Source organism: Anopheles nili, chromosome 2 (genome assembly GCF_943737925.1).
Source record: "Anopheles nili chromosome 2, idAnoNiliSN_F5_01, whole genome shotgun sequence".
In the NCBI taxonomy this organism is placed as follows: Eukaryota; Metazoa; Arthropoda; class Insecta; order Diptera; family Culicidae; genus Anopheles; species Anopheles nili.
The window spans coordinates 73997876-74020040 of NC_071291.1; the positions used below are offsets into that span (position 1 = coordinate 73997876).

At 50.0% G+C, this 22165-nt stretch overlaps 1 protein-coding gene and 1 long non-coding RNA gene across 2 annotated transcripts; both read right to left on the bottom strand.

Annotated features, from left to right (window-relative positions):
- Positions 1 to 1185: 1185 nt before the first annotated feature.
- Positions 1186 to 21952, bottom strand: LOC128722039 (uncharacterized). Its single transcript, XR_008410788.1, has 3 exons — positions 21762 to 21952; positions 19646 to 20160; positions 1186 to 1250 (listed from the first exon to the last, which is right to left on the bottom strand). It is a non-coding gene; the product is annotated as an uncharacterized LOC128722039 (long non-coding RNA).
- Positions 7671 to 8342, bottom strand: LOC128722037 (ras-related protein Rab-23). Its single transcript, XM_053815853.1, has one exon. The coding sequence runs from the start codon at positions 8340 to 8342 to the stop codon at positions 7671 to 7673; it is 672 nt and encodes a 223-aa protein (XP_053671828.1).
- Positions 21953 to 22165: the final 213 nt, after the last annotated feature.

Consider the following 22165-nt stretch of genomic DNA (forward strand, 5'->3'; position numbering starts at 1 on the left):
CCTAAACGCGGAACGGTGCGCGAACCTATGAATTCTTGATGAGCATCATAGAAATAATAATACCTGTGAAGCATTGACGAAAGAAAAAAAAAACGCGGTCGCAATTTGACGATCGCTTGGAGCTCGAAAAAGGAATAGCGTAGAATAACTCGCCCCACCTGCCATCGGGCCTGGCGCCGGTCTGCTGTCTCCTCCAGCCGGGAGTCATTCGACACCTTGCCGAAACCGGGGAGAGTTATTAGTCCGCCCGCGTTCCATGAAGGTTTTCGCGTGTGGGCTTATTCGTGTGGAATCAGGTGTCCGCCAGCGACGGAACCGACGAAAGCAGCACCGAAGCCATTGGCCATTGGGAACGGGTTTTTATTTCGGTGGTTGTTGATTTGCGATTGACGTGACACATGCGAGTGCCTAATCCGGTTTCCCGACGCCCTGGTTCCTGGTCTAGGTCCCCGCTTCCCGACAAAGCTTCCCGACTTCTACTGTGAAACAAATAAAGACGCCATCGATTGACACACATGTGGGTGAATGGCCGTTTCGGAAAGTGCTGTTAAGCCGGTGAGGTAAGGTTTCTCCTCGAGTGCTCACAACCGGGCAGCTAGAACGTAAGCGGTAAATAAACAGTGTCAACGACCGGACAGGTTGGGTTTTTCCTCCCGAGAAACCTCGTCGGGGGAGTGGAAAATGATAATCACACCGCAAGACATCATCGGAACCCCATTCGGATCGATGCGTGTGCATATTTTATGGAGACTTTTACGCCGCACGCGTTTCCAGCTCGTGGTGGTTCATTTGGTACAGTGAAAATCGACTCAATAAGAAGTTCAACAGCACGCCATCCGGTTCACTCCGCAAAAGCTCATCAACCAAGAACAGGGGGTGACGCGACATTGAAGTCAAATTTACATTCGAGAGCAGCATTTAATCGCCAGCGAATGGCGGTGTCCAGAACGGGGTGGCTCAATCAATTTCGTGGCCATAAAAGAATGCACGAAAACAAAACTTTCCCAATCACGAAGCGAATGGGTAACTTTGGCTATCGAATTGAAAAGAGCTTACGAATGATGCGGAGCTGATACGGGCTAATTAACTCAGGGCGAACGATAAAACTCCCGTCCCTGGTCTCGTTTGGCTGAGAAGCGCAACTTACCATTCGTTCGGGCTCTTCATTAAGTGATCTGTGTGTGTGTTTTTTTTTGTTTTGGAAGCGCCACTTGTCGAGAGCTTTTTGGTCTTCCCCTCTCACTACCTACCTATGGAAGAGAAAGGAAAAGCAGAGAATCGAGGACATGATAAGAGGAAGATCGAACTTTGCTCGAAATTAACAGACACACAAACACACACCCATTGACACACAGATAGCGAGATGATGAAGGACATTACAGAACTTATGAATCGGTGGAGAACATCAAGCTCGTTGGGATGTGATATCTATGATAAGCAATGGAATTAAGGTGAAACACAAAAAAAAGTGGATCTCTCTCTCTCTCTCTCTCTCTCTCTCGTTTGTTCTCTGTCTGAATTTTCCCACCATTTTCTTTCAGTGAAGTAATTTTCGATAAGCAGATACTGGCGGGCTTTACGGTCGAGATCTTTATATCTCCATCACTCGAGCGATGCATCAGCGTCGTCACCTGAGAACGGACGCTTACAGTTTGGCTGGGTCGAACGAAATTACACCCCTCGCGAGAAATAAAACTAATCCCGCAACACGGCGTTCCCTTTTTCGTGTAACGATTTAACGACATTCTACCGGCCAGCATTCTCAGCGGCCAAAGGGGCGTAGTTCTTGGGCGGTGGTGGCGTTACGATCGTTAATTTCAGGTCCCGCCAGGGGTCTTGGTCTTGGAGCGCAAGAAAGCAGAAATCAACCCCCGGGGGAGGCAGGTAGAAAGTTACCCCAAAAAAAAGCCACTGAACTCGACCCGACCACGCTGTTCGATATGGACCAGTAAACGCCGGCCAAGGGGTTTGGGAGTGAAAAAAAATTAAAATAAAAACACTCCCAGTATCCAGTTCCGCAAGTGGGCTTGTACGCGTCAAACTATTCTACACCTACACGCTCTCTCCCTGTGTTCTCAGGCAGCAGCTCAGTGGAGTGGATCGTGCGGCGTACTGTTAATGGGCGGTTTAATATGATGAGTTCTTTATATGCTTCTCAAACCGCCAAAGAGAACGGAAAAATTGCCCATTCGAAAAGCGGTGGCCAATGGTCGAGTTCCAGCGACGGAAATTCCGCACATTCTGCTTTACCACTGCGCGCGTTAGGATTACCGGATGGCTGCAAAAGTGGTCCGGCGTCTCGAAAAAGCACAAAAAAAACTGCTTGCAAAAAATATGGCCTGCAACAGGTTTAAAGCTTACGTCTGCGCCCTCTCCTCCCCGTGGCCCACTCGGTTCGGTTGTGGTCAATTAATTTCGTGCATCCAGAGCAACACACCACAAGGGGTGTATTATCTGGGGTGGTGTGTGTGTGTGTGTGACCCTACGGGATGCGTGGCGAAACACGATTTCTCCAAACCCGCTATTATGATCCCGGATCGTGGCCTCGCGGTTTTCGTTCTCGCCAGTTCCACCGATGAGGGTAAACGTGTCCAAGCGAAACGATTTGTAAACTGTCGGAAAGCATCGGAACTCGACCATCAACCCGACCCGAAGGTTGTCGATCCCGTACCCATTAAAGAGTGGGCAAATGTAGTGCCGAAGGAGCTAAGAATGCGTCGCTGTTGGAAAGTGCATCACAATCACCTGAGATCGCCTGATCGGTCTTCGTTCCATTTTCCCTAAGGAGCTTTGTCCAGAACGCCGTCAGTGCTACGGCCACTAATGACTGGTAATGGTGCATTTCACCCATAAATGCACTCTTGTTGCATTCCCAACACATGGTCTAGTTGTGTAGGCAATAAAAGCTGCATCGATTCCATTGGGAGGCAGTTTTGCTGCTCAATCACCCGTCCGAATGGAGGGAAAATTATGCGTCAATAAACCTCGACACCATCCCACGGTTCTGGCGCGTGATCCACGCCTCCCAAGGGTCACATCACCCCTCGTTTTGTTCTATTGAGCCTTTTTTATTAGGCAGACACAAACGAGGGAAACGTTTCACTCGAAAAAGGGATTCCAGGGGTCCCGGATGACCATCGGATTGCTTCATCATATTCACGTGGTAGCGAACAGTCATAAGAAAAAAGAATAACGCAACATTTGATATCGAAGCACCAAAAAGGGCACCGTCCTCTTTGGTGTGATCAAAAATTCACTCAATAATCCACAGCATGCATTCAATTTTTGGCTCCAATTGCCAATTGCCCGCTTGCCATTTCAGTGCGGCACACACTTTTCGGCCCCAAACGTTCAACGACACTCAACGCCGGCATCGGAAGGGCATCACTAAAGGCTATTGTAGTTTTTGCCTCGCGTGAAGAAACCCCCGAAACACATCTGCCAAGTTGTCGAACAAAAACATTACCACCGCAGGGACTCAAGCCGTGGCCGCGCCACTGGTGGTAAATGAAATTTTCAGGCCAATTTAAACGAGAACCTTCTTCTGCGTGTGGCCGAACGCATTTACGAAGGTCGACCCACCTTGCTGGGCGGTAATTGACCGGAACACGTGAGGGTGCTAGCGCACGCAAAATGAACGAGGATTAGGAGAAGGAGAGAGAGAGAAAGAGAGAGAGAGAGCAAGAAAAGCACGACCCACGGTCATTTGCCCAGCATCCTTCCCCACAAAGGGGTGCCCGCTAGCGCTACACGAAAGAACAGCACGTGAGCGTCTTTTGCATTTCCAGGGAGGGTTTACTTCCTTCCTGCGATTTTTGTGCGTGTTTCTTACGGTGGAACAGCTTCTTGGTCCCCTCTCGAAGGGCCACACGATTCTTTAACGACAAAGCGATCGAGACGCACGAGTTCGAAATTGAATTTAGACTACTAACCACGCCACTCGCGGGAACAGATGTTTGAAGCCTTCCGGGCCGTTTCATGGAAAAACGGAATGCAAAACACACACACACACAAACATTCGCAAGGGAAAATTATAAGCACGCACCCGGCCTGGGACGCGGGCTGACGATGATACGGATTAAGATAATTGCCGGGGAATGCCGAGGTAAATTCGCGGCCACCGAACGGCGAACACATGGCGTGAGGGTTTACAAGCTATGGTACACCGGCATCTAGAAGGAGGCTAAACGCGAGCTGGGGAAGAACGATAATTACCGACATTTTCCCGAAATTGTTCCATTGAACAATTGGCACATTTTCGGCACAAGCTCCAGCGAGACAAATATTAAACCCGGCAACGGTTTCTCTCCGCGATCAACAGCCACAGGAAGACAGCCCAAGCGTTTTCGTGGGTAGGAATAACTCCAACAAAAACCAAATGTACAATTTCACTCAATTATGCATATGCGATGAAGAAATGGTACCCCCTGGTGGGGCCTGAGCATTGGCATTGGGAGGCCGATTTTATTGTATCTTTATTGCCGCTGGAACGGACTTTGCCATTTTTACCTGTCGATCGGGACGATCGTAGGGGCTATCGAAAATGGCGGCACGAGATGAAAGACACCTAAAGGAAAATTAAATTCAAATAAATAACAACGAGCCCGAAATGGAGCTGCGAATCATTTACAACGAACGATTACTACACTGAATGGAAAAATCGTTCGTTTTTTTGCACCCCACCTCGAACAATTCGAAGCATCTCGCGAACGACATCAGCACCGTGACCTTGCAATCGATCTGGGTACGAAGCGACTGCTTATGATTGACGTGCGCCACCCGTGGCTCAGAAAACAAGTGCCTGCAGCAGACGAGGTGCCTCGGGGAGGCCACACAACGTGGCGCAATCTCCGCTCGAGATTCAATCAGACGAAAATCGAAACCAACCGGTGTACTCGTGAGGGCGTGTGCCCTTTCCAAAGGCAACGAAAGCCTTTCCCCCAGGGCGTCCAGGGTTGGCTTCTGCGCCAGCAAAAGCCCACCTCGGTGACGCCAGACAATTGAACCACGATTGGGTTCGTGTGTGAGAGAGAAAGAGAGAGCGCGTGATCATTTTCACCTGCCTTCCCGAAGGGCCTCGAAAGACGGATATCCGTTTCGGTTGCCCCAACGGGGCGATTTGGCCGCACCAACCGATGACGAATCATTTCAAAAACACAGCAACCTCCCCCGGGGGATGGTGGGATGCCGGCTGGTAATCAGCTCAACGAGGAGGCTCGATTTTCCATCCATCCAGCCAGCCAACCAAGGTGTGCCTACGGCTACGGCGATTCATTTTCTCACTTTCTCATCCCCATCTGTACTGGGCTCTCGACCCCCAGCATGGCTTGGATCGGAGGAAAAGCGAACCGAATCGTGCGAACTCGCTCGCTTGTGTTGCCTCGCGGGCAGATCGCAGCTCGGTTCGTTTACATCCTCACCCATCCGTCCGGTTCGCGGTGTGTTTGATGGGAGGAAAACACAAGGTGCCGGCGAAAATGGCAACTTCACGCCGGAGCCGTGCAGTCTGTGGTGGGGATTTTCGCGTTGAGAAAAAGAAAGAATTTGCCTATCAAATCGACTCGGCCGAATGGAAAGGGAAATGCCGACGTCGGGTGGAACCGGAGAAAGTGCTCCATCCGTAGCGATCATCTGTGACGCGGGGTTTTGGGCAAGAAAAACGAACGAACAGCTGAAACAGTGAAAGGTGTGCGAAAATGGAGGAGGGAAAACCTCAGAAAATCAGTGGCAGAAATCTTCAAAAGGTGTGGTGTGGCCACAGAGGTGCCATGATGGCGAATTTTCGTATGATCAAAAGAAATCAAATCAATCTTTTACGTGGAAAACCGAAACCGAAATTTGAGCCCAGAAAGCGAGGCAACAACTCGAAACAAAAGCCACCCAAAAAGGCGCACAGAAAACGATTGTTTAAAACAAACCCTTTACAAACGAACGTGACAACTACAGTGGGTAACAGCAAACGGCCGAGGTGAAACAAAGGGAACGGAAAAATCGGCGGAAAACGTCGATTGTGATAACGAGAGCACAATTAAAGCGCCAGGGCTCCCAGGCCCAGGTGATTCCGCGCATTCGTTACCTTCTCTTGTGTTTGCTTTCGTTTTGCTTCTTCCTCTTTTACCTTTCGTTTCATTACGTTTCATTAAACATCGATAATTTTATTCATTTCACCCGTGTGCCTTCCGAAAGGGGAGGCTGTTTTTTAGTTTTCCATTCCACCGATCATTTTTCGGGTGTTTTTTTTAAACGCTTCTTCACAATGCTCCCTTGCAATGCACTTGCAAACGACGATAAGTTGCGGCGAACGAGACGGAGCGAGCAGGCACGGCAGATAGCCACAGTTTAATTGTCCTTTTCTTCGCTCTCTTCTTCCCCATCGCGAGGTTCTCGCTTCTTATCACCTCCAAGACGGTTTTATTCGTTAGCGTTTCTTTCGTTCGTTCGTAGTTTTCCACATGTTTTGCCGCATTTTCTTTCCAGCCCATCCAAGCTCATCTGCAGGGCCGTCACGTCCAGCGGGCAGAACGCGAACCCCGCGAGAAAGAACCCGTTTGCGTAGCTTTGAGATACGTTTGCGCCATGTTCATTATTATTTCACTCCATTCTTCGCTTACCGTACACAATAATAATAATAATAATAATGATTCCCTAGCAAATTCGTTACTCTAACGCTGGTGGACCAGCATATTCCGCCCTCGTTTCGAGTTTGACTTCGAGTTCGTTCTCCCTCCCCCAGCCCGGCAACGGCTCTGCTCGATCGAGCAATTAATTCGAGCAACCGTTGCGAACTGCACCAGGACAGTGGCCATCGATTCCGTGAAGCCACGCGAATTTGACGGCCTTCCGGCCACGACCATGCGCTGCAGGGCGATTAATCATGAGTATTGTTTTGCAGTCGATTTACGGTCGAGGTCCGAACCTCCAATTACTACCCCTTTTTTTGTGTTGTCGCTGTTATTCGCCCCTTTTGGTGTGTGAAAATTTCGCCACAAACGAGACAAACACCGCACCGCGATGGGGTTTTTTTCCGGCAAGCTGTCGCGAAAAGCTTGTCATCGATGTACGGGAGAGTGCGTTTTCTTTCGCTTTCCCACGGAGCCGCGGCTTTGCCACGGGCCCCGTTATTCGTGCGGCCTCTAATTTTGGAGCGTATCTACAGCCCACTTTTACTGTCATATAATTCGCTAGTATAGTGTCACTCCTAGAGGCGAGTGTTTAAGCGCTTGCGAATGACGCTTTCGGCCAATTTTCGCCACTCAATGAACGACGATCAATTAAAATTGTCTTTGCGGGTTCCTTGGCGATCGCGTCGAAATGTCGCCGATCTTCTAGTGGCATCATTCGATTAGGATCACGCTCAACAACACACGGCCACGCGATTCGTAAGGCACTCTGAGTCAAAGCAGCCCTGCACGTGAGTATTTTTCTTGAATATGTCTACAACATTTCCTGTCTCTCTCTCGTTTTTCCATTGTCAACAAAAGTCCTACAATAACACTAAAGGATACGTTAGCCTACGATAATAGGGGGGAAAACAATAACGTATAATAACTCTACACCTCCTGGGGTGAATCACTAGCAGATAAGCAGGCTCTACGCTCCCTCTATCTCTCGTTTTCTCTATCTCTTGCTCTCTCACTCTCACTCACTCCTTCTGCTCGTGGACCTAGATCCTAGAAGATACCACACCGCTTCTGGAGAGGTTTGCGCTTCATCAATGGCCTCGTCAGGGTGATCGTGTTGCCGGCGGATTTCGACTGAAACGTCGGACTAAAGGCACTGATCGTCGGCTGGTTGATCGGAGCCGACTGGCTATACTGCTGCTGCATCATCTGGTGGCACTTGGTCGCCAGGTAGCGGAACACCGTCGCCACGTTGACGTCCTCCTTAACGGACGTCCGGATCAATCGGCAGCCGAGCCCGTGGGCAAGCGCTTCCGCTTCCTCGAACGTCACCACGGCCTGATCCATCAGGTCGATCTTGTTCTGGACTAGCACGGTCGGTATCTCGCTACACTCGTTCTCCACCTTACGCTTCCACTCGCAGATCGCCTCAAAAGAGGCACGATCAGTCGTGCTGAACGTCAGCACGCACGCTTGTGCACCTCGGTAGTACGCCTTCGTGATCGCATCGAACTCCTCCTGACCGGCCGTGTCCCACAGCATGATCCGGATGTCCTCGCCATCGATCTCGATCTGCCGCTCGAGGAAGTCCACCCCGATTGTTTTCTTGTAGTCCTTCGTGTAGATACCTTTGCAGTACCGCTGGACCATCGAAGTCTTGCCAACACCCCCATTACCGACGACGATCACCTTCAACGCTATCTCCAGCTCCTCTTCCAGCATTTTGGCGCGATTTTAGTGCAAGTGCGAGGCTCTTGCAGGATATCCACCGGAAGTTCGCACACGATCCGCTAGATGTCTCTCGTTCAACAACCGTGTTTAAAGTTTATCACTCTCTCGTACAGCAGTTCCTCATAGTGTAGATCCTGAAGTTTCTCGAATGGGCGAGAACAAATGCCTCCGATGGTGGCTCGACAATGATCGTGGAAGGCCTTTTACAACGCACATAACGCAATACACCAGCGAACAAGCTACTCAAGCTCAGAATGCACACTTTTCTCTAGACCTTTGACCCGCGAAATGATGAATGAAACCAGGTCCCTTGGGTACGTCTCGTGAGGTAGCAGAATGTCAGTCGGGAGACAATTCAGTCAGCGTCAGCGAGGTCTTGAGTCTGAGGCCCTATCCGGTGGTCGATGCAACACATCATGGGCTTACTATGGGAAGCGTATATGAGTGGGTGAAAGTGGGTACGGCAACCTGTAAATTTGCAAACACAAGACACATATTATTCAACACGTGGGGAGAGCGGTCCAAATATCCCCAGCATGACCTCCCACCGGCTGGAAGATATACAGGTGAAAAGGTGCAGTGCAGTGTGATCCGGTAAGTAGAGCAAGATGAGATTTATTCTGTACACGCTGCTCCAGCTGAACTACATCCAAAACCCCCCGATGTAAGTAACCGTTAAACGCTACGGCAAACTACAGTTCCAACGTCCAGAGTCAGTTGTGAGGAAAGGAAAAATTAAACCAAGAGTCGGCCCCGCGGGCTCCCGTCCGTCGCACGGGCCAATATACAGGAGAATCGATACATTTTTACAGTACACACACGCGCGTGTTCATGTTAAGGTTAAATTTGGTTTACTTTTTCACTCCTCATTCGAAATACGTTCAGTCGTACCTGCGAGCATAGGTAACGGATAAAGTTTCCACCGATCGGCTTCGTTACGGGGTGAGTTCCCCATTTCGATCCCTTCACCACTTCAGTAATGCACTTTTTGCCCCCCAACTCGGTGCATTCGTTCGCAAATGTTTCGCTTCTCAACAATCTTGCACGACCTGGCGCACGTCAATCACAGCATCCGGCCAGCGGAGAAGGGCCAGGCGAAACAACCAAAGCTCACCACGTTTCGTAAAAGTCAAGCATTAGCATAAGCAAAAGTTTTGCCCCACAACGATCGACGCTACATCAGCAGCGCATAGCAGCTAAAAAAAAAGGACAACACATTACACATAATGCCGAGAAGCGAAGAGAAAAGAGCGCCCGAAAAGGATTAGCATAAATAAATACAAACAAACTAATCCTCCCAGCGGTGTGTTTGTTTTTTTTTCTTCGTCGTCGTCTCAAACGGACGGTGGGCAGACAGCAGAATGGTTTCGATCGTACCGTACAGCTGCAGGATATGCACGCGCGCGCGTCTTGTTGCCAGGCTGCCGCAGCAATCTGGAGAGGACGACTATAGTGTGCCGACTAGAATTGTAATGAGCGCTTGGCTGACGTGCTGCCGGTTGACTCCCAGCGGCATTTCCACACCACACTACTCTTTTGAACGAGCGACGAGGTTTTGTGAATTCAGTAGACAGGAAAATTGATTGAACGAATCGAACCGACGGAATGCATAAATCGAAGCACCATCGAAGCTCTCGGCAAGTGCAAACTGTGCGCTATTTTAATGTGTGACGACGTCCGGAGTGGGCGGTTGATGCGATTGCGTTTGAAATAATTTTTCACCCAAGCCGTTTCTGAAGAAAAAGCCGCTGCATTTTGTTCACCACAAATTTGCTTTGCTAATCCTAGACACACCGTAGGTCGGCATGGCAACGTGTCACGTGGGGGTTTTTGGAACAAATTGTGTGCAATTAACCCTTAAAGTGCCGGGTTTGCGGTGGTCGGAAGTATTCGCAACTTCACAAACTGGGTGGCGCATTTTGGGAGCGTTCGGAACTCACACAAACACAAAACCAACACCGGCACAGACGCCACCGAACGAATCTGCTAACTTTATTAAATCACCCACCAAAAGGAAACTTTGCCGGCATCGTCAAACACGTCCCCAAAATTCGCCATAATTGTTCGTCGACGAAATCGTCGCCTCCTTGGCGGCTTCCAAAACCCCAGGCTTGGAGTAAATTCCCATCGAACGCACACCGCAGACAGCTTCTAGACGCGCCGAGAGCTAAACTTGACATTGCACGCCACCACGGCACTGCAATTACCCGTGGCAACCGGCACGAAGGGAACACCACCCATGGGACGTCGAGCCGGCAGCAGTTCTCACCGGCTCGGTTGGCACCGAAACCTTCTTTTCCCGGCGCCTCCATCAGCCGGTCTCGCACACCCTTCGGTGTGGAATTAAAACGTCCCGACACGGCGCAAGCCAGACAACTAGCGTTTCGGTCCAATGTTGGCTGATTTCGGTTTTCAGCATTGCTTAGCATCCCGGCATGTGATGGCGTTCCATCGCTCTCCCTAGGCCACCAGACTGGCTAAACAAAAGTGCATTCGGTGCTCGAGGCTTTCATCCACAGCTCCAATTTGCGTGGCCTCTCGGGTGCCCCCTTGCGGGCATGCAGATGTGCTCTCGACATGTGAGCATAAATCGTCCTCTTCGTCGCCGTTCGGCATTGAGCATGGACATTAAGTGTTGAAGAAGGAGAAGAAGCTGGCTGTCGGGAGAAAACAAAAAGGCGACCTCCTCGTCTACCACACAATGCATCTACCCTTCGGCGGTGGAAATGTGTCTCAGTCACGACAAGTAGCTACCGTGGATGAGGTCTGCACCGTATGCCGCCGTAAGTTCCAATTAAATTTCTCCACCCGGTACGGGAGAAAGGTGACACCACGCGAAACATGAGCAAAGCACATTAGGGAGCTCATTTTGGCCAACCTTGGGAAGCTGGAGCAGGTGTGTAGCCTGATGTAGGTGGAAGACGACACGCCTGCTGCTGGATGATATTAATCATGCATTATGCGGCTGAAGATAAGCCGAATGGGTATGTTTCCGAAGATGATAATAAATGAGCAAGAATTATGCCGCATTGTTGTTGGAAGAGAAATGCAACACCTCATCATTTAGGGAGGTATTTCAAAATTTGCAGCACGTGGGCCTATCGCCATTATTTATTTAAATTTAATTGAAAAATTATGTTCCCTGAGGACGGTTTCGGTTCGGTATTCTAGCCTCAAAAATGGAGCTCACAAATTGCTTTGCTTTGTGTTTTTCTGCACGAAAAACTGCTTTCTCTATAAATAATTCCACAGCTCATTGTATTTCAATTCGCACCCTTATCTAACGATGCTAATTTGTTAAAAACGCACGAGATAAGCCACCTGAAGAGTGATTCTTTCGCTGTGAACGCGAATAAAGTTGCAGCTGTGTTCTTAACTCAGCGACAAAGAAAACAACCCCCCTGGGTTTTTTTTTCGCGCCACACTGACAAGATCAAAGATCACATTGAACTCCGAGAATCCGTTGGCATGACAACCCTCCTTTTACTTCCCCGTTCATTGGCACGCAAACGTGCCGGTGAAGCTATTGCGCCCGTTACATCCGCGGCACCCAATTACAGGCAGGCTTTGCTTTCTAAATTGTCATCTCCAAAGCCGGCCTCTGCTGCCTTTTGATTGCTTCACGCCACCGTCGGCCGGCGAATGTGTCATCACGACAAGCCGTCTCCAGGGCAACGTGCCTAAAGTCTCAAGTTCAATGGCACGCTTCAAGGAAACCGCGAATCGGAGCGCCTCACGTAGATAAATAAAAGCGGCCACCAGCAGGGGGGTGCGCGCATTTTTTGTCGCTTCGCTTTTCCACCCGTGTCGCTTTCGTGAGGACCGAAACCTGTCTTTTTTTTGGGAGCGTGAGGGAATGAATTTCTGTTTGTGTCCCACCGCATTTACCCTAGGCAAACCACCGAACGCGATGATGAACGGGATATTCTCTGCGTTATGCGCGTGTTTTTGCTCTTCATTACGACCGTTGTCTTGTACGGGAGCTTGTCCGGTCGCATTCTTGATCGCGTTTGGTCGCCACTCTTTCCGAAGGATACAAATTTCCTCTAAATCGTCGTCCGGGTGATCAGACCCCGGAGAGGGTTGAATTCGTGGCTCACCAACCCAACGCTCACCCCCCCCCCAATGGCGACGATAATAATGATGATCGCGCCGGCTCCAGATGGGATCGACGGACGGACTGACACAGACACACACATTAACCAGCTGGATGCTGACTCGCGTGGATGTAGCCCCTTTTCCCAGCGACATTAGGGGCGATCTGGAGAGCATAGGAGAAAGAGTGAGAGAAAAATCTACTCCCTCTTCCACGAAACCCGATGACATGAACCAGCGTTGTAGAAAATTACGCCCCACCCGACGTTTGGTCGTCCTCCGATTGCATTCCTCGCACCCAGAAGCACGTTCGATAGAGACTTCACCGCTGGCCGTGGGGGTTTGACAGCACGGTCGAGATGATCTTCAAGAGACCTCACGGTGCTTGTGGCAATCGTTCCACCCTAGCTGCGAACCCTTTTTTCGAGGCGGTCCCGAGACGATAAGACCGTAGCCCCCGGGTCGCTTGTTCGAGAAAACCCAGCAACGAAGGGTGATGATAATAAATGTATTCCGCTCGACCGGCCATTGTTGGCGAAAATTTTGCTGACTTTTGTGTATTTCTTCTTTTGTTTTTTGTGCCACTGGTTAAGCCATCCGCATGAATCCACTCCGCACCACCGAGATGCAATCATTAGCCAATGATTGCTATTTTGTTCTGTCGGTTGTACGCCGTTTTGCTTTTATTTCCATTTTAAGGCCAATTGTTCACCTTCAATTATCTTGCGCCTGTGATCAAGCGGAGCGATGTTCTTGTTTTAGTTTCAGCTTTCCATGCAAGCCCAGACAGTTTTCATCGCTGCGGAATGTTACTCAACGCTTGCTTTATGTTTCTAGCTGTTTGTTCTGTTACTTCTTTTCGTGCAATTGGTCGTCTGCTGGATCAATCTTTTCCCCACATTGTGAAACAATATACCCGGTTCCCGGTGGGTCGAGAGGTTCGTTTCCCAGCGTGTCACGCGTATTATAAATCAATTTCCTTCGATTAATGATCGCTCCATCTACGCGAACGGCCTCTTACCCGCGGGACGTTCACATGCATTCCCTTAAGGTTTCTTTCCCTTTTCGAACCCTGAACACTGGACGCAATTTTCTATGGCTCTCCTCGCGAGGTGGTCGGGTTTCGCGTTAATGATGCGTCGAATTGTGCAGCCTTCTCCAGGTTTGCTGGGAGCCTGGTGGAAGTTTTTTTTTCTGTTTGTTCTCATGCAGCAGTTTCGCAGAAAGCAAGAACACACCACAGCATGAAACTTGCGATTTGCGATCCCAAGAAAGGGCAAGAACATGCCCACATCACCCTGCCATCTAAATTGCATTGGATTCATTGGGCAAAAAAGAAATAAAGTGGTTATTTTTGCGCGTAAGTTTTGCGCGAACAAGCACCCAGCGCAACCTGGGTTAATTATCCTTGATTCGGCCGACGTTCCCTTCCCAACAAAAACAAAAACATTTTGCGAGCCCTTGGTGGATGGTGCGCTGCAAAACAGCACGGGGTAAGTGGGCTAGTGAGCATAAAAAAACGAAGCAAAAAGAACCCCACCGAGATACGAAACCATCGCTCCTTGGGATGGTGGAACACTTTGCTGCGAGATTTTGGGGCAGCAAAGTAAAAAGGTTATTGCGACTGGTACGCTCGAATATCCTCCCGTGGATCGATGGTGAAAAAAACTACGAAAAAAACCTCATGGAAACCACGACGATGGCTCTGTGTGAGGGCTACTCTGGTGCTGGAATGCTGAAGATTGTAATCCAACACCCGTCGAACGAGCGATCGAACGAACGCATTTCCAACGTTTGCATGCAAATCACCCGAAAAGCAGTGAAACTCTTCACCATCTCAACCTGGCCGAGAACGCTGATCGTTGAGCCACCGATGGATCCAGTGAAAGTCGCTCGGTTTGATAACCGACGCTAAGCGCGAGCATAATTGTTGAGTATCAGCCCTGCAGCACTTACACTAAACTCGGTGCAATAATTAGCCCCCAAACCCACCTCCACCCACCATCGATAATGACGAACTGCGAGCTGTGGGGAGAAAGAAAGCTCACTCGAAGGTAATGTAAGAGAGCTGAACCACCGGTAGAGTGGGAAAACATCTTCACTTTTGCCGGAGATCGGTGGGTCCCTCGCGAAAACTGATGGCCGATCTGATCGTACTCACAAATCGCAACAATGATGCTGCTGTTGAAAGGTGAAGAGCGTATTAAACCGCATCGTGGGTATAATGGAAAGGCGTTAATCGAAAATCCCTTGCCTCAAGGTGAAGGTTTGCATCAAAAATGGCTACAAAGTCCGCCCCGTTAGCTCCGTAGATATTCAGCGAGCCTCGGTAGTTGAAAAACGCAACCTTAAGAACGCTCAAGTTGAACAATCCGTGCCCTTTCGATGGTGGCATTCCAGACGAAAACTAAGAGTTATCCAAGCTTCGAAACAGACCACTCGTGGACAGATTCTTCAGCTCATTAGCGATTCTCAAACGCTCGGAATGCCACAACCGGGGGAGGGCGTTATAATGGAACCCACAATCGGAGCGTTCCAGACGTGAATTCGCTTCCTGAAGCAGAAGAAGAAGCAACGACCTGGCGTTGCCACCTGATGGGCCGATAAGGCATAACTTTCATCTTCGCAGAGGCAATTTGTACCGCACAATTGGCTCGTGGGCATGCTAATGAGCACCGACACCCTAGCCGGGCCGGGCTACTCATTAGGAAATGGATCAATTTCCCACCGATAAGCAGCCGGGAAAAAGGGGAAAGCATTCCCAAAGGTGGGGAAAAAAAGAAGGCATCTTCTGCCGAAAAAATTCGCGCGTCAATTAATTGCATAACCGAGTTCAACAACTTCTTCTTAATTCCAGCACGAGCGTGAGATGTTTCCAGCAAAAAGGGACGGACAAAAGAAATACACCCCGAGCGGGAGAAGCGCATAACTATGTTGGCTTTTGCTTTGATTTATTTATACCAAGGGAAAATTCGCTTTTTAGTCCAACGCTCGCCTGGTGGGGCGGGCGAATAGTTGATGGGTTGCTTTCGCAATAAAATAAGCATTTTACTGTGGCCATTTCGATTCAGTAACTTTTCCCTTCACGCAGCTGCTCTCAAGGACGCTGTCAGGGTAGTTTTTGTGCGACCCCCAACGATGAAATTATCCATCCCACTGTCCCAAGGATGGCCGGTAAAGCGAGTGCCTTTCAAAAGATGAATTGCAAGCGTCTTCCATTTGGCTCGTTATCAGTGCAACCAATTCGAATGAGATAGAAAGAGTACTTGTGAGCATCCGACGAGCAAACGGCACCCGCGCGAAAGCCGTCATCAACGGTTGTTATGTGCATTTGGCATTGCTGGATCAGCCCCCAGACCCAATGGTTGGATAAAAGGGCCCCATTGCAAATTGCCACCATTACCCAGGGGCTAATGCGGGTGATCCAATCGCATAAGGCGAACGACGCAACGACACCACCGTCCATGCGTCCATGACCATATGTTAGTGACCGAAATGGGAAAGAAATCCGGCCCAGGGATGGATCGACACGCCGCGAGGAAAACCACATCGCGATTGAGGATGACCGTAAAAGGGCTGATTTCCGCCGAGCATCGGTCGATCAACGAGGACAGCATGGGAAAACTGGCGAACTGGTTCTTCGGAGTGCAATCGTGTGATGGAACACGAAGTTCTCTAAAACTCGCCTCGTTCAGGGACATAAATGTCACAAACGGAATCAAATTACTATCAAGTTTGAAGGACAACGCAGCGCCAGGCATTTCTAGCCAGGCGTTGGTGAAAACTCGCCCACCAAACTGTTGCAATAGCCTTGGTACGTTGGAATTTGGCGTCCATGCGTCCTGCCAGGGGTGGGTTCAAACTTTTCCGTACTCCTAGAGCGAGCTTTCTCTTCCCACCCACGCCACGTGTTTCCGGAAAACTATCCTCCCATGAAGCAAGGGGAAAACTGTTCAAATGGAACCTTTGCCCTTTTCACCGGAAAATGGGGAGCCTATTACGATCGCAGCAGGCGGTGAAATTCTAAGCCTCGTGACGACAATTCGGTTTAACGTCACCTGCGTGACGTTTGTCATTTCGTAAGCCTCACCACACACACACACACACACACGACCGGTGGACTGGTAAATTATTCACCCATCGGGCAAACCTTACGTCCCAATCGCTCGGTCTGTTATCATGTTAGATCGTTAAAATCGACTCGTGCGCGAGGCTCAACCCACGACGGATGGGGGTCGTTACGGCGTTTGTCTATGCATCGGAAGGGACAATAAATTGGACAAGCATTGAAGACGCAACTTTTGTCGTTGGTTAGTACATGGAATCCGGTCGTAGAACAGAAGGTCCCCACGCGAACGCTCAAAGCGACAGCTTTGCAATAAAGCGTGTCCTTCTGGTGTCAATCCGCGAGTCTACTCCCATGGCGCGGTAAACCAATCGATCTAACAGCTGGTCCCTTTTTGGCAGGATCACCTATTTCGCCCATCCGTCCGTCCATCCTCCAGACAGCCAGCAATGGGGTGCGATCGTCGAGCCAAAAATATACACTTGACCTTCTTGTTTCGTGCGAATTGGCACTCTTGCATTCCGCATCGGCTGTGTTTTGGAGTTGGTTCGATTTGCAATCGAGAGTTGGACACCACATTGACGGGGATTCAATGAGAGCGGGCCAGGACATTCAGCCCAATCCGACAACCAGACGACACGAAAACGAAAACGCATCCGATTGGGGGACTCTCGAGAAAAGCCCCATTATCTTGTGTTGTGAACTAAAAACGAAAGGATCGGTCGATACCAACGAAAGCCAACCCGTTCGGGGTGGTTGGTTTTGGGCCCTTTGACTAGGGAAAGGATTACGGGCTAGGTGACGTTCGGAAGGATTAGAATCGCATCCCAACCTCGAAAGAGGAGACCCACAAAGAGGTCAAAACGGCGCCACAAAACAAACGCGCCAGCCAAAAAAAGGATTAGAAAGGTTCGGTATCAGTATGTGCCGGGCCGGGAAGTTAAACAAGATGGAATGGCGCAGATATGGCGCTGGGAAAGCGAACCACCGGTGTTCTCAGAATCGCAATTACTCATCCCGAAAAACAAAACCGGATCAACTAGAAACAATCAAATAACTCACTAATGCTAGAGCCGAGAAAAGAATTCCCTTGAAAGGTACGGAATTCGGAAAAAAACCACGCACATTTCATTTGCTTGAAAAGAAAACCCCACGGGTGGGAGGGAAAAACCCCTCCTCCACTAAGGGAAAACGCAACAAGGGAGAAAACGTTCTTGCGCACACGGTTTCCAACGTGAACCGTCACCCAACACACGGCGGATCGATCGATAGGAAAACCCCACCATTCCGACGCGTCATAAACCACAAATTAGCAACTCATGTTTTCCTCCACTGCGTTTCAGGTGCGTGTGTGTGTGTGTGTGTGTGTGTGTGTGTGTGAGTGTTTGTGCCTTTCTTCTCCCGCACTGGCACCGAAGCGAATTCCATCCGGTCAGAAACGTCCGCCAGATTGCGCTATCGTTTGTTTTTGGATTTCCCATCACGTCAACCAATCTAGTCGGCCGGATTTCCACCTTGGCAATCCCAGCATGCCATGGAATGTGGCTGTCCGCGTGGATAGCAGCAGCACGGGCCGCCTGTCGAAGGAAAATCGATACGATGTGCTAGGATTAAATTTTCATAACCTCAACACAATCGATCCGCCCGTCCCTCGGTTTAAATAACAAAAACAAAAATATCGATCCACTGCATCGGACGCTAGATGCACCGGTTTCGGTCTCTCAGACCCGGAGCGGCCGTATTTCCAATTTCGTCGGCGTTTGTTCGACTTTTCACTGTCAAAATCGGCAGCAAGCAAGGGCAGAAAAAATTGAAAGAACAAAAAATAAGAAGCCCCCCATTTGCAGCTCGGGCCAAAATACAAAACAGCTGATACACGGAAGAGGCACGACGACGCGCAACAGCCGTAATGGCGAAGGTTTCGTTTCACGGTCGGAAAATCGGAAAACCCAACGCTCGTGGCCACCGCCGTTGCTTCCCCACGGCAACGGTGCCAAAAAATGGACCCAACCACAGACCGCGGGCATTTTCCTCCTCCCACAGGGTCGTGATTTTGCTGCTGGCAAATGGCCGAGCAAAACCGATGGAAATGTGGGTGTGAGTGAGTGTGAATGTGTGGTTTTTTTTTGCCTTTCGTTCACCGATTATTCCGCCCTCCCCTGAGGGTGGAAAATTCTGGCCCAGCTCATAGCGAGGGTTTTCCTGTTATTTTCGTTCTCGCTCGCGATGAGCCGAGACGGTATAACAAAGTCAGCTGTTTCGTTCGTGTTTGGCACTCGCCACTTGGGCCAGGCGCGAGTCACGAGATGGCGTGGAAAACGTACCCCCACATATGTTTATGCAATCGATCGTGCACCATATTAATGCGAAATAATCACCTGGCGGCTGATCGAGGTGTTTTCGATCGCGCGAGAGACACCAGCTCCTTTATATGACAACTACAAACAGCTCCACCCGGTGAAGGTGTGATAAGAAAAACGGCATCGATTGGCATTAAACTAAGACTTCCCATTCTGTGTGCCACATCGCGTTGCTTTGCTGGCGAATAGTGAAGGCGCTAGTTTGTTCAGTTTGTTTGATCAACGGTGCGGCAATAAAGGAAAACTATCAGGCGTCAGCTAGCCAGCTCGTCCCCTCGTATTCGTGAAAACAGGACGAAACTCGACCCAAACTGGTGTTAGTGCATGCGATCTGCTACAGGACACGCTACGGGACACGCTACACACCAGCGCAAGTCGACGACGGTCTAAAATTCGGTCGTCGGAACACTTCCGTTCTGACCTTCAAAACGAAACGACCACCGATGGAGAGAAGAAGACAGAGAGACAGAGAGAATAAAGACGTCACACCGATAGGGAAAGGAAGTGCTACAGGAGCTTTTGCGGAAATGAACCGCGTGGAGAGGAAAACTCAGCGTATCCACCACCCGGGTCAAGGTGGAAAGCCACTGCACTGGCTTCGTCGTGAGCGGGAAAGGAAAGCTACGATATCAAAGAAAATAAAAGGTTTAGCCCGGGAATGCATCCCGCCCTTCACCAGAGTTGGGTGGAAAATTCCCAAAGGACGTCTTAAGTAACAGCGAGATAGAGAGAGAGAAACCGCCACACAGCTAGTGCAGAAATGTTCGCTTTACCTTTCACGGTTGAATTTCCACCGGCTCCGTGTGTGTGTGCATGAACGCCTTCTCGCTTTCTCGGGAAGGGAGGAGATGGGAAATATTTCCGCTTTTCCCGTCCGAGCTCCGGGTTGATTCGTCCTTTTTTTTTTTTGTCGAAACGCTCCTTTACACCGCAAGGATTATTGAAGGATGTCGCTTTTGCGATGTCGGGCTTTTTTTTTCTCCTTTCCCTGGGATAGTACGGCAGTGTTGCGTAGGGTGGAGGGTTTGAAATCCTCACCGAATAAGGTCGGAATCTTTTGGATCTAATTTCACTTTATTTCTCTTTTTTTCCTCGGTTCACACTGCACACTTCCTGCACCTGCTGCACCAGGTTGCACGCTTTATGAAAACGAAACTGTTGCTTATCACAAATTCCCCCTGGGTAACCGATCCTACACCGATGGGAGGGTTGGGCGGTTTTAGATTGGTGCTTTTCCACCTGTTCGATTGAACGACTACCACTCCGACTGAACACCGGCTAGGGAATGCTGAGGGAACGATGACGGAAATTAAAATCATGCACAAATCATTCACACGATCAGTTCACGGGATCCGATCGGTCGGAATGTAGAACTCGCCTCCACCCCGTAAGGATACGCATTTCATCCTGTTTCTATTCGTTCACGTGCACTCTCTCCTGTTCTATCTTTCTGCTCTACCTCTCTCGTTTTTAATCCTTTACCGCGTACAAAGCGCAACAAGCTGCGTGTGCCTCGATCGCGATCGCGTGCGTGTATTTGTTCGCGTGAAGCACGTCTCGAACAAATTTCGTGGGCTCACCATCCGTGGGCCGCCGTTTTCGAATTATTTCTCCTCCGTTCGCCCTCTTGCGAACCTTCCTTTATTACGTTCCTTTTCCCCGTGTCCTTCCCAACTATCTCTCCTTTTCAGTTGCCCTCTCACAAACGCTTTCCAAGCGGTTTTCTCGGCCTACGCTTCACTGGCGTGCGCATGTTTTTCTCTTTGCGCAAGCACACACGCGCGTACGCGGGCTACTTTCTCACACCTGCCGCGATGCGTTGGGCTCTCGGGCGTGTGCGCGCGCGCGCCAATGAAGCAGGAGGCTGAGACTGCGTTAGGGGTGCGTCTTCGGGAAGGCAGACACAGGCAGACGGCCGAGCCACAACAAAGAAGAAGGAAAGCAAAACACAATTCAACATCGAAATACGCGTCCCGCACGCAACCGATCTCTCCCGGGGTGCCGTCTCGCGTGGTGCGGCTTTTGCGCTTGCCGTCCCGTTTTTCGGTTGGCGTTGCTGAATCAACAGTTTTGGAGCCTTTTTTTTTTCAATGTTGTATGGCGTTTTCTTCCCTTCCCAGAGGGGCATAAAAAGAGCCTTCATCCCTCATCCCTTTCACACAAACAGACACACACGCTCTGTTTCCCGTGCCGCTGGTCTCTGAATTCGGTGGCTGCTCATGCTGCCTTTGGCTGGCGTTTCCGCGTGGCTCATTTCCTTCGGCAAGCGTGTGTGCGTGCGGTTCTCCACTTCTTGAGTTCGTTTAGGCTCAAACAAAAAATGCCACCTCGTGGCTCCCGGCACCGAGGGCTGGGAAACGAAGCCCGTAATAAATCCTGACACAACGCACGATCGTTTGAAATTTTAAAATAGGTAAGCAGGAATATGAAAAAAAAAACGGGTGCGTGTGTGTCCGCTTTTAAAGTGACTCTCACTCTCGAGGGCACCACCTACTCGCTGTAAGCATAATTATGCGCGATGTACAGCCTCCTGCACCGCACGCCCGGCCACGACCTGGTGGTGGGAGGGAATTTAAATGAATATTTCATTTCCACGCGTCTCCGCGAGCCCCGGTGAATGTTATTATAAAGGCATTATCATGCACCGGGAGCACGGTTCCAAAAGCATTTAAACTACAGCGATAAGTTTTTCCTTCCAACGCGGGCGTGGGTTTTCTTTTTGCTTTACCGATGAATTCGATGACCGTTACGAATCGAATCCAAAAAGGATCATGTTTCGAAACACACTCAACTGAAGCGAGAGCAAAAAAAAACACTAGCTTTATCACTGTGTGCACCGGAGCTTATGGATTAGCAGCAATTTGATCCCCTTTACTTTTTTTATCGTACCAAAAATCGTACGTCGCACTGCTCCTCGAACGAAGGCTTCACATCCACGTTAAAAACACACACTGCACTGGCACTGGCACCGCACCAGACGACGCACCAAGAACAACCGAACACCTACCCGGACTGACCACCGATGCTTTAATTTTCCCAACGAAGGCTAGCGCGCCCGCACCTGACGGCGCATCCGTCGTTTTCCATGCGCTCCTGTTTGTGGGTGTGTGTGGGGGAAGAGTGAAGTACGGGGGGCCGAGCGGGCGAGGGTTGAGAAATCGAGCCTAGAGCGGTGGAAGCGGGACGCACGACGAAGACGGCTCACACGGCCACCAGAGACAGAGACGAGCCCAGAGAGACGAGCGTGTTCTTCGAGGGCCGTTGTTTGAATGAAAACGCGAGAAAACCAACCC

Bases quoted from the DNA above. Each gene is read 5' to 3' on its own strand.
- LOC128722037 (XM_053815853.1), bottom strand. From the start codon at position 8,342: ATGCTGGAAGAGGAGCTGGAGATAGCGTTGAAGGTGATCGTCGTCGGT.